The sequence below is a fragment of the Hippocampus comes genome, unplaced genomic scaffold (assembly GCF_001891065.2).
Source record: "Hippocampus comes isolate QL1 unplaced genomic scaffold, H_comes_QL1_v1.1 scaffold91, whole genome shotgun sequence".
Lineage (NCBI taxonomy): Eukaryota > Metazoa > Chordata > Actinopteri > Syngnathiformes > Syngnathidae > Hippocampus > Hippocampus comes.
The window spans coordinates 104,920-116,819 of NW_017805034.1; the positions used below are offsets into that span (position 1 = coordinate 104,920).

General features: G+C 42.7%; 1 protein-coding gene across 1 annotated transcript; it reads right to left on the reverse strand.

Moving 5' to 3' along the window:
- Positions 1–1,159: 1,159 nt before the first annotated feature.
- On the reverse strand, positions 1,160–3,322 carry LOC109511993 (homeobox protein Hox-A13a). The gene is made up of 2 exons (XM_019863431.1): positions 2,507–3,322; positions 1,160–2,037 (listed from the first exon to the last, which is right to left on the reverse strand). Exons 1-2 carry the CDS (start codon positions 3,300–3,302, stop codon positions 1,790–1,792), a joined length of 1,044 nt encoding a protein of 347 aa, XP_019718990.1. The 5' UTR covers positions 3,303–3,322; the 3' UTR covers positions 1,160–1,789.
- Positions 3,323–11,900: the final 8,578 nt, after the last annotated feature.

The window sequence follows — 11,900 nt, forward strand, 5'->3', positions numbered from 1 at the left end:
ATGAGCCACGGTTGCATCACCAAATGTGAGTGAGCTTGTCAGGGGAGTTACGCTGTCATTTGACTCACAGTCACACTGACTCACGGGTTGATGAAGCCAAAGCAAACTTGCGCGATGAGATAGCTAATGCTGCTTGTTCACGTGCAACTGCACTTAGTCACTCACTCAAAACATCGATGAATGCATTTCGACGCGAGCGCTCGATAAGTGACGTTTCGACTTTTGTAAAGGCCCTTCCGCCGAATTAAATTAAAATAAAACACGTCCATTTTAAAAACCCGATCCACATTTTACAGGCACAATATATTTTAGTTTTTGAACACATGACAATCGTTGCAGAAGAAGAACCACGAACGACAAATTATTTTTGAGACGTTAGGAACGAGTGGATGCAAGGGCGGAAATTATATATACGTTTAAAAGAACAAAACAAAAAAATACACCAAAAGCTGAATCTTATATAATTTCTGGAAAAAAAAAACCACAGAAATTAAAATAGCTTCTTTTCGCTAAATATTGCTGAAAATTATAAAAATATGTCCAACAGCAATTTGCATGACAATGAATAAATTTGACTTGAATTGAGCACAATAAGGAGAGGAATAAAAACCCTGTAAGACTTCCAATGTGCACTGGAAATTTTTTATACAGTTAACAAGTGGAGCATGCGAGTTTGATTATTATTATTAATTCAAATTTTTACTATACATTCCTACATCCTCAATACATTTTATACTATCGTCAATAATACATAAAATAGTGCATTATGATCAGCAACGCGAGATATGTAATCGAAAGGTGATGCCGTTGCAATGATTTCAATCATGCTAGTCACAAAATGGCCGCTAGATGGCAGCGTTTATCTACATTTCAGCACAAATCCGCTGTTTGCCTCTTCATCTTTCATGGAAATCTGTTTACTTCACATATTTATTTTCCTTATAAGTATTTTAATACGATGTGAGCAATTCCAAACTAATACTCAAGACACGTTCAAGGTGAAGTTGCGAGGAAATTGTTGACCAGTAAATTAAAATAATGCAGTAAAAGCCAGAAAATAAACATTCGTGGGGGGAAAAAGACCCCCAAAAAAAGCATTTTAAATAACTATATAGTTCTAGATATTAAATAGTCTGTTTTCAACAATTTGTGATGCATATTAACCAAATACACAGTTTATTGGCACGGACACACACAAACTTGACGTCATGCTAGAATTTTCTTTATATACAACCACATGGAAAGTCACACATTATGAAAGATAAATGCACGACATCAACACATATCCCGGAAGATTATCTGAGCATTCGAGAATTGCACCATGAACGAGGACACGCGTTCCAACAAGCACGACAAGCTAAACATGTGGGTAAGATCAATAAAATAACATTTAAAAAAAAAAAAAGGAAAAAGCCATTAGGGAGATTAATATTTAACATTCCCAAGGTCCAAATCCGAAATACCGTCGTTTCCCCACGGATCTTCGCATTTATCACTCTCGTTAAAAGTTGCAGATAAAAAGGTGGAAGCTCGTTGTGCACCATTCTACGAGAGTGAGCAAAAAAAAAAAAAAAAAACGTCACAAATACGGCAGTTCAGTGTTTATTTTTTTTCTCCTCGTTGGACAACAAAGAAGCAGCTGTTTTGTTTTATTTTTTGCTTTTGCTCCAAAAAGCTCCAGGACGTCATCAACCGACAAATTATGGCTGTTCCAAATCAGTCCATTGCGTGTGAATCTTTGTGTGTGTGTATACGTGGAGGAAGGTGATGGTGGTGGTGGGGGGGCAACTTAGGTGATTGGTTTCAATTTGTTGACAACCTTCTTCTCCTTAACGCGTCTGTTCTGAAACCAAATTGTAACCTGCCGTTCGGACAGGTTGGTCTGGGCAGATATCCTTCTCCGTTTGTCCTTCGTGATAAATTTATTGGCAGCGTATTCCCGCTCCAGTTCCTTCAGTTGCACCTTGGTGTACGGGACGCGCTTCTTCCTCCCACGCCTGTACGAGCCGGGGTCGCCGCCTGCGTGGGACGCAGCGTCTGCGGGGACGAGAGAGCGTCAACAAGTGCAACGTGCACAACGGAGCAATTTGTGTAGGGAAAAAAAAATGAGTGGCTTTCCCATAGATAACAACAAATATTATTATACAAAAACCGTGACGAATTAAAGAGTGCAAAATGAACTTTGATCGCAGTAAATACCCGCTTAAAACCAATGGGTGAAAAACAACCCCCTTTTTGGTTCAAAAATTGGACCGACCCAACTCCCTCGTGCAAAACAACCCCATAAAAATGGGTCTATTTTGACAAAACAACCCCAAATTGGGTCAAATTGAACAAAATTGGATTATTTTTAGCCGAGCAGCTTTAAGGGTTGCGTGTAAAAAAAAAAAGGATAAATAAATAAATAAAGATCAGTATGTTCATTAGCTGTAACATGGTAGTTTGCCTAGATAAGACCCCAAAAAGGTCCAAAGAAAGAAAAAAATGCAGATTCAAGGTTGCTTACCTGAAAGGGGGGACTTCCACATGTGTCCCGACTGAGGTTGCTCCTTGCCGCAGTAAACTTGACTGTTCCAGCCGTTGGCGGCCAAGCTCCACGGCTGGTAGCTCTCCACGGGCAATAATGGCTCATGTCTGGCCTCCGAAGGCGCACCGAGAGTGGGCACCACGGGTACATCCAGGTAACTAGGCACAGGTTGGTAGGGACCTGACGGATACGTGGGGTAGAAGGCGAATTCCTTAGCCCGGGAGGTGAAGTCGTCCCCAGGGGCCGACGTGTCCATGTATTTCTCCCCGTAGGCGGAGGGGGGCTGAGCCCCGCAAGACTTGATTCCGCCGTGGTGCGACATTCTGCACGGGTAGTAGCCGCTGCCGAAGTAGCTGTAAGGCAGGGAGGCGCTGGAGGAATTCTGCGAGGCCGAGCAAGGGCTGCATTGCTTCGCCGGCTCGCCCACCCCGGTTGCGGGCACGTCGCCGGACGGGTACGCCGTGCTCGGTGCCAGGGAGGCCGGGTGCGCCATCAGATTCCTGCACTGGTTCGCCGCGAAGTTACCACCCGCGAAACCCTCCATGTTCTTGCTCACTTCATCAGAACCGCCGCCGTTGTCGTAGAGGAACATCACCGACGGGTCGAGCCAGCAGCGAGGAGGACGGAGCAGCAGTGACGTTGTCATAGCACGCCGTCCAACATTGAAGCTTCTGGCTCTTTTCGAAAAAGCCCACGGAGTGAAAAAAGATCCATCCTGGTTCCCAGAGCGTAAAACGGTGACGCGCAGCCGGAGCGCCTGACGTCGCGTTATCATTGGTCGACAAGGTGACACGTGACCGAGTCTGCGAAAGGAGGGACGGTAAACATCCCCACTTGGCATAATTAAATGGAGGAATATGCGAAGACGTAAATTGATCCGAGGCAGCCACGGAGCGAATATTTTGCGCCAAATTTTGTTGCAGCCTAACGTCTGAAATAACTCAAGAACCAAGCAGACGACTCAACATCATATTTTCTTCAATGGGAGATCTGCTTCAAAACGTCTGCTTTAATGGTGCACAAAGTACACTCAAGGGGAGATAACATGGTCGATTACGCACATATTAACGGCAGGATCCATGCCCATATGCCACGTATTCACCCCATACGCAATCTGAATGAACAAAACATACAAAAAAAAGGGGACATTATTTTTAATCGAGGCTATGGCACAAAACAGCATTGAGTTGATAGGTTGGGGTATAAAGTCAATTCCAAATCATGCCCCATTAAGCTCCAGTTTAAACATGCGTGCACAATCGCCATGCATTCCTTCCCTATATGCATGAGCAACCGGAAGAAGCAAAGTGCACGGCTCCTAATCACCATTTTAAACGCAAGCTGCGTTTCAAAACACCTTGAAATATGTATTTCAAAATTAAATTCATAAGGGGAGAATGACACGAACGATCTGCGGCGGCTAGCAAAGTGTAGCGATGTAGCAAAGAAGCCTTTATAAAATGTTGCTCATGTTTACGTTTGGTGCGTATTTTCCTCAACATGGACGTCCTTGAAATCGACAAGGGGACAGAAAAAAAATGAAGCTTTCAGACGCCATCAACGTGTAAATTGCGCCCGATTATTATCTTAAGGGGGGGCTATTGTGACTCGGGCTAATTACGGGAGGGAGGTGGACGCCACTGGAGGCCAAGGTCAAGTTGAAAGTTGCTGTCTCGCCGTCCGGCTTGAGGGCCATTGAGGGCTTTGAAGGGAGCGTCTGAGTTGCTTGAAAAGAACGGAAGAAGGGTGAGAATTCCTGTCCTAATGAAAGCTATTGAAGGACATTAACTTTTACTATCATTTTGTTTTCTGCACCTTCGCTCATTCTCAACTACTCGTTCCAATGTCTCTCGGCGACGTTTGAATCAAGCGCACCTTTTTTTTTTTCCGGAGACTCTGCAGTCGAATCCAAAGAAATTTGTTTCGTTTATATGATTTGGAGATCTTTTCGGGGGTGTTTTGTTGGCAAATACGTGTGACAATGGTGGGAAAGAAGGGAAAGGGGTAAACGCGTCGCTTCAATGTGTGTCTGGTGTGTTTACAACCGATGGCTCTTGGTCTGTTGGTTCTGACGCTTTCGCTCATCTTGTTTGACTTTTTAACTCGAACCTGAGCTCTTTCTTGGCTTTGTTTTGTAAATGCTGTCGTAACCTTTAATGTAAGGCACTGTATTTAATCACTAGCAAGTACACGGAAAGTTCACGGAGCCCTGTAGGTTGCTGCGTATTGATAGACAGTAATCTCCATTTGAAAAAAATAAATAGTATCGTTCATAAAACCAGTGCAAAAATAATCACATTTAAAGATATTAGAACCATTTTCAGTATATTTCTCTACAAATATGATGCTATTGGATCCTTACGAACCTGCATGCTCCAAATCGGGTTTTTTGTTTTGTTTTGTTTTTGGCGTTATATTAAAATTCGTCATGCCCTTTCCCCTTTTGAAAAACTAGAACGGCAAGTAATAAAGTTACACTTTTTTGTTCACTTTACGAGAGCTTGATTCGATTCGATATTCAAGTGTAAAATGTGGATAATTTTGTCAGCGTTTTAGAAACTCTCTTTTTTTTATTCAAAAACACTGTTATCGTCTGAAGAATTATTTCATATTACACATTCTAACTGTGCTCATTTTTAGGGTTAAAATTCTACAGGGAAACAAAGGCTCGTGCTGTAGATGAAAAAAAATCTTAAGTCTATTATGGAATTAAAAAAAGATATTTATTTTAGGGGGTTGGAATGATTTAGCTCACGTTGCACAAGTAAAATATAGACAAATGCATCAGATGAAATACATTTGGTTCCTGCAATAGACCTCATCCCAGATGAGTAAATTGGCTCGATGCATAACAGGCAGTGTGATTGCAAGATACAGTATAAACCTTTCTGGATTCGTCGCTTCAGCAAATATATGATTTGGGCCGTCTGAACGGGTCTTGACGTCACCAGGAAACTCGAGGGAGGGGGAAAAAAAAACAAACCGAATGACTGAGGGACAGTAGAAATTATAGGCCCAACTTGTTGCACGGAGGTAAGATTTGGGCATTTTCTTACAGTTTACCAGTTGCATGCAAGTTCAAATCGTGCTGTCAGCAAGGCGCCCTCGGTAAGGTGCGGCCGGTCCAGACACAAGACCTCCTCCCAATGAGCACATGCAAGTTTCCAGCAGGGGGGCGCGCACACAAACACAAACAGGCACCCGCCAAACACAAGCACCCAAATTAAACTCTGACTTCCACTATTTCAATTCATTCTACAGAAATGAGATCGAGCGTGGCTACCACTGTCGTGGCAATTTTCCGTTGCCGCTCTTCTACATCCAGGGTCCACTTCAAAACAACACAGACGGGGGACACGAGGCTGCACAGTAGTTACATTGGAACTGTATTGGGAATGGCGTCTGATTTACACCCAAAGCAAAACTAAGAAAGCCACATTTATTAGGACTCGACACGTGGGAAATGTCTCAAAATGCCGTGAACTGCATAACGCTTTAACATATAATCAAAGAAAATGTTGAGGACGTCTATTGAGTCGACAGATAATGTTAAAATAATATATCAATTTTGGGGGGGTGGTGAACGTTCCAAACCACATGCGATCATTTCAGGCTTGCTTTGCATCTTGCATCGGATGTGCTTTCACGGACCGTATTTCCACGCTGTACAATCGCACAAAACCCTCAGATGTATATAATATGCTAAAATGGAATCTCAGTTTTCAAATCAAATCAGTCTGGCCCCACAGTACATTTAAAAGAAGCTTGGGGCCCTGATCCATAATCTATGATATAGTCTCTGGTGGGAACTGGGTGGTTTGTATTCTGAAAATGCGCGGTAGTCGGCTACATATGATGAATAAGTATCACAAACTCAACAATATAACCCTTTCTTCCCCGTAATAAAACATACCCCACCCCCCCAGAATTTAATGTAATCTTATCAAAACAGAATTATAAAGCAGGCGGACAAAAGACAAGTGGGCCTTGCATGCAACCGGGTGAGTTCGGTTCAAGATCGAGGACTCGGATGTCAATAAAGAGCGACTTTCAGTGACAACATTTAGGGATATAAACGTTCATGTTTGTGACACATTACATTTTTCGACCCTTCATAAGTTTGATCTTTGATTGTCGACCAGCAAAATCTTGCGTTTTTTTTTTAAGCACGTTTGTTTTTGGTGTGCCCCACACGATTGTTTGGCGCTCGGTAATTGATTCGTGGCGTATTTGTTTTGCCGTTATGACGTCATTACTTTTGGATATGAAGCCGCTCCCATCACGTGCAATGAATGACCCCTGTCCACACACACACACACACACACACACACGCACGCACGCACGCACGCACACACACGCGTTTCGTTATATTCTTGTTCTTCACATAACCGTTTAAATTTTTTTTTAAAAAGTACAATATAGGGCAGAGATTGAACGCAATGGCGGCAAGGCTCTAAAACGAGAAACTGTTTGCAAGCAGAGACTTGTAAACATGTTTCTCAAGTGATGCCAGTCTGACGAAGCCGATCTCTGGTGAAACACTCCGGCTTTGCACCTGGAGTGTTACCCTGCTGCTGATGTTGGCCCACTTTATGCCATGACCCCAGCGCCACTTTTTGAGCTCAACGCATGCCCAACGTTGGAGTACCGCCCAGGTACAGTAAAAGTGTTTGCAGGGATGAGACAAAGGTTTCCAGCTGTAGTCACCCGGACGAGTTTGGCTCCAAGGTCAGCGAGTTACGTCTGCATGCGTCATCTTCTTTCAAGGCCAAACTGAAGCGACGGAGAGAATGAGAGAAACGGGAGGGGCAACAAAATTGTTTGATTTCCGTCCAATTTACGAAGCTTTTCTCCTAAAAGTGCATCAAAACATGTGCGTAATTGTGTTCCCCAAAATTCTGGTCTATCCGTGGATTGGGTTACGCGAGTACTGCATAGACTCCATGGTCAAGTTCAAGTTGGGCTGCCTGCTGCCTCATAAAAGTGAGGGGTGCATTAGCACCCCCCACCCCCTTCCTTGAACTTCCCCCTGCAAAGAAGAAGTCACGAGTAGAGTTCTGCTCTATGTCACAAAGAATGGCCCAATTTTAATGGCAGCGGTGGCAAAAGTACTTACTTAGGTCGACTTAAGTAAAAAATACAGATACTCGTGTGTGACAACAGTGTAAAAACGCAACTTGTATTTGGGGGCGGGGGGTGAAAACAATGACGTAATTCAAGTTAGACACATTTTAAAATCTAAATTATTGATATTTAAGGAAACAATATCAATTGGCACAGCAAAGCAAGCAAGCAAGCAAGCTGTTTGGACCCAAGAATTTGCCGAATTGTTTGTTTCTTATATCTAAGAAGATGGACAATACAAGGAACAATTAGCTCCGTAAACGGTTATTTCTTTGTTGTGAAATCCGGGAAAGGTAATATTCACAACAGCAAAACAAAATATTTCGTCCAATGCCGAAAGCGAAATTTTATTGGTTTGTTGCCTTGAAGTTTTGAGTTAACCCAATTTTTATTTTTATTTAATATTTTTTTTGGAGGGGGCGTGAAGATTGTTAAAAGTAGAAGCACTGAGTCAACTTATTTACTATTAGTAAGAAATGGTCTGATAGGTACTGCAGTACAAAACAAAAGTATATATTTTTACTGTCAATATCGCCTATGCATGTTTGGAACGTGCGAAGAAGAAAATCACATTACAGGTTACATGTTTAGTTAGCAACGAGCTTGTTGGCTCGACAGTTTATGCAATCAAAACGTCTCGTTTCGGCAGCTACGCTAAAGTTATGAATTGACTTACAAAAAATAAATCTACATCATCAAATTAGTTAAAAAAATACACCCATATCTTATGTGTGTGTGTCGATTTTTTTTTTTTAGATTACAGCAATCTTTTTTTTTTTTTTTTGAACCATCGGGTCTGCCAAACGATGATGCAGTTTCGACGGATTTCTTGCACAACGTTAAATTCACGGATAGGGATGATCTTGCTTTCTCCAAATCATCGTCAATGCTCCCTCGTTCACAATCCAACATTTCACCAGTGTCTTGTTTTTCTCCCGATACGATCACAATCGCTCAAAATCAACGTCCTCTGTTTGTCGTCATCCACGTACGACTTAAAAAAAAAAGTCAAGATGCTATTTGCCAAACTAAACTTTTTGGACTGAAACACATCCCTTCCACCTGTGTATGTCTTCATCTTTTTAAGACCCCCCCCCACACACACACACCGCAAAGTCTCCAAGCCCCTTCCGCTGTCCTTCCCTATCTAAAACACACACAATATAAGTGACACTACTGTAAAGCAACCAAGGCCATGACGGTTGCGCAAAAGCCTCTCAAACGCGTTATCTCGGAAAGGGTCACAAGATTCCATCTGCCCTGGCCAAGCCCGGTTGCATAACATCAGGTAGCACAAAACAACAAAGAAATCATCCAAGAGAGTTTTTGTTGCTAAGAGACAACGACAGCCATCGACCAAAATGTTTGATACCGAATGCAGACAAGCTCCTGTCTCATGTATGCGCACAACTGAACCAACATTCTTAATACAAAGATTTTTTTTTTTAATAGGACACTTACGCAACCCTGAAGCTTTACGACGATGCATTACAGAATCACCGAATTCAATGTTCAAACTGTGGACAATATAAAGTGTTACAGTGCTTGAAAAGTTACTAGGGGGGAAAAAATCCAATATGGAGTGCATTTGAAATACTGTTGAGTTGTATTTCATTTAATTAAGCACAATAGATTTGCATTTCAACCGTTGTTTTGAAAACATTTTTTACATTTTCATTGAATCATTTTTCAAGCTTCCCCCCCCACACACACACATTTAAGTGGAATGTGCATGACTGAAAAATGCATTCCACTTTTTTTTTAATGTACGGTTCAGTTGCATTTAACTTTAGTACAACGCATCTGTATTTTAGAACGGTTCTTTAGTTAGCATTTGTGCAATACTGTGCATTTGAATTGAATCAGGACGGAATTGCAGCGTCGCTTTATTCTCCGATATTCAAACGCGCTTGTTGATGTTCAAAAATGTGCTCCAAAATGATTTCTTTTCAAACATCACGACAATCCAAACGGCTCGAGGGGGTAACGGAGAAAGCGAGATTGTGCTCCTTTTCTCTCCATCTTTTACAGGCCGGATGAAAGAGTTGGGGGAGAAAAAAAAACCCAAAGGAATTTCCCCACACTTCTCGGCAAGCAAGCAGGGAGCGAGGGAGGGAGGGAGGGAGGGAGGGAGGCAGGCTGGGGGAGGGGAGAGGACCCACTCGGGCCTTTACTTCTGTTGGACAGGCGAGGGCGCACAAGGACAGCAGAGGCTGCAGCAATTTGAAGCTTCCCTCCCCAAGTCCTTCATGACACGACCCCGCCCAGATGCACGGCCACACATCACAAAACCCACTTTGCCTTGCGGCTGCCCGATCGAATCGACAAAAGTTGGGCTGTATCGAGACGCGCTACGAAAAGTGGATCAGCTCTCAAGGGGAAATCGCGGAATGTTTGTGAATTGGTGACAGAAATGCACAACCAGACCCTGGGTGTCATTTCATCTCAATAATCAAGTCAACAGAAAAAAAAAAAAAAACACTTCATCCCTAATAAGCTACTGCATTGTCAAAAGTTACAATCAGGCCATTCGGTCAAGGAATGAATCTGTGAACGTGTGCAAATGAAAGGAGGCGCGCAGGGGAGGGCGGGTGGCGTGTGACCTCATACACCGACAGAGATGAAGATCACGTCATGGCGCCAAGCTTTAAAACTGAAGACAGCAGGATATTTTTTTTTTGAACGGGGATGTTTCCTGACCTGGCTCTTAACGTTTAAAGACTTCAATGTCAAAGGGTCTCTTATCTAAACTGACCCTGAGACTTGACCTTTAAGGACTTTACTTGACTCCACTTAAGGTAGGGTGTGCGTGTGTGTGTGTGTGTGTGGGGGGGGGGGGGGCACAAGAGAGGGATGAGCTGCGTGTGGGTTTTGCATGTGGGGGCTGAGGGGTGGAAAGAGGTGAGACAGCATGATTTATAAATAGTAATAAATAGCTCAAATGGAAAAATGTCTATCTGGAACGAGAGTTGCCAAAAATACTGACACGGATACTCGTTTCAAAGTAAAACAATCGATTCGACACTTTTACTGAACTAAAGGTTCAAAAAAAAAATACAGAATCGGAATTGTACTTAGGTACAAAATTTAAGTAGATTTTCACCATACGAAATGGTTTCAATCTAAACTTGCGCAGCGCTATTGAACAACAACAACAAAAAAATGCAACAAAAATAAAAACACCGGATATGCTCGCAAAACGTGACTGAAATTAACCAAACTGAAATGATAACTCAACCGCAAAAACACCATGTGGTTTTTTTTCCCCCAGATTAGATGGAGAACATTTCAACGCCAAAAACAGTTTTTATAGTCATGGGACAAGACAATGTATTCGCTGCCAATCATGGTGCGGACAGCAAACAATTGACTCTTAAATCAGGCCGTGAACGGGGAAAATGCTTTCACTGCTTGTCCCAAGTCCCCAAAATCAAATCGATCCATCAAAATTTCAATCAGTGTTAAACTTTCCTTGTCACCGCCGACCTTGAGAGAGCGAAAAAGAACTTTCCCAACCTATAGAAAGTACAGGTGTCCGTTTTTAAATGGTAAAACGTCAACACAAAACTATTTTAACGTACTGTACAGGCACTGAGAAAATATATTTAAGTATAGTAACAAAGTGTTACTATCCCACCACTGACTGCACTGCAGTTTCGTTTTGGGGTTACGATTAAAAAAAAAAAGTTACGTGAACTCAACATTTCAAGGGAAAAAAACGTCAACATTTTACGTTGGGCTTTTCAACAAAATATTTGCAGTTTTGAAAACTGGCTTTCCTGCATTTCACAACACCAATAACAACAACAAAATCAGAGTTGACAACACCGTCTCTTGTATCTTTCCCCCCCATGCAAGTGAAAGTAATAGCTCAGCAATTTGTTTGGGCGGAAACGACTTTCCTGCTTTGCTGTGCGAATCAACATCGTCGCCATGAATGCCAATTGATATTTCCAAGTTGTTCCAATTTAAACGACTGTTTTATCCCCCCCCCCATAATACATTTTTTTACAGCGTACAACTCACGCCACCATTGCGCCTTCCGTTTAAATGTACAATCCATACGTGACGTCACGGGGCATCCTCGAACTGGCCTATTAAGACTGGCAGCTCGAGAGAGAGGTGGGAGGGGGCGAGGTAACGGTGATCCCTCCCAGAGCTCCTTCTCCACACTCTTCTCTCAGGGTCAGACCGGATTGCATCCAGCCTCTTTTACTAGAAGCCTCTCCTCCTTTTCCTCCTCCTCCTC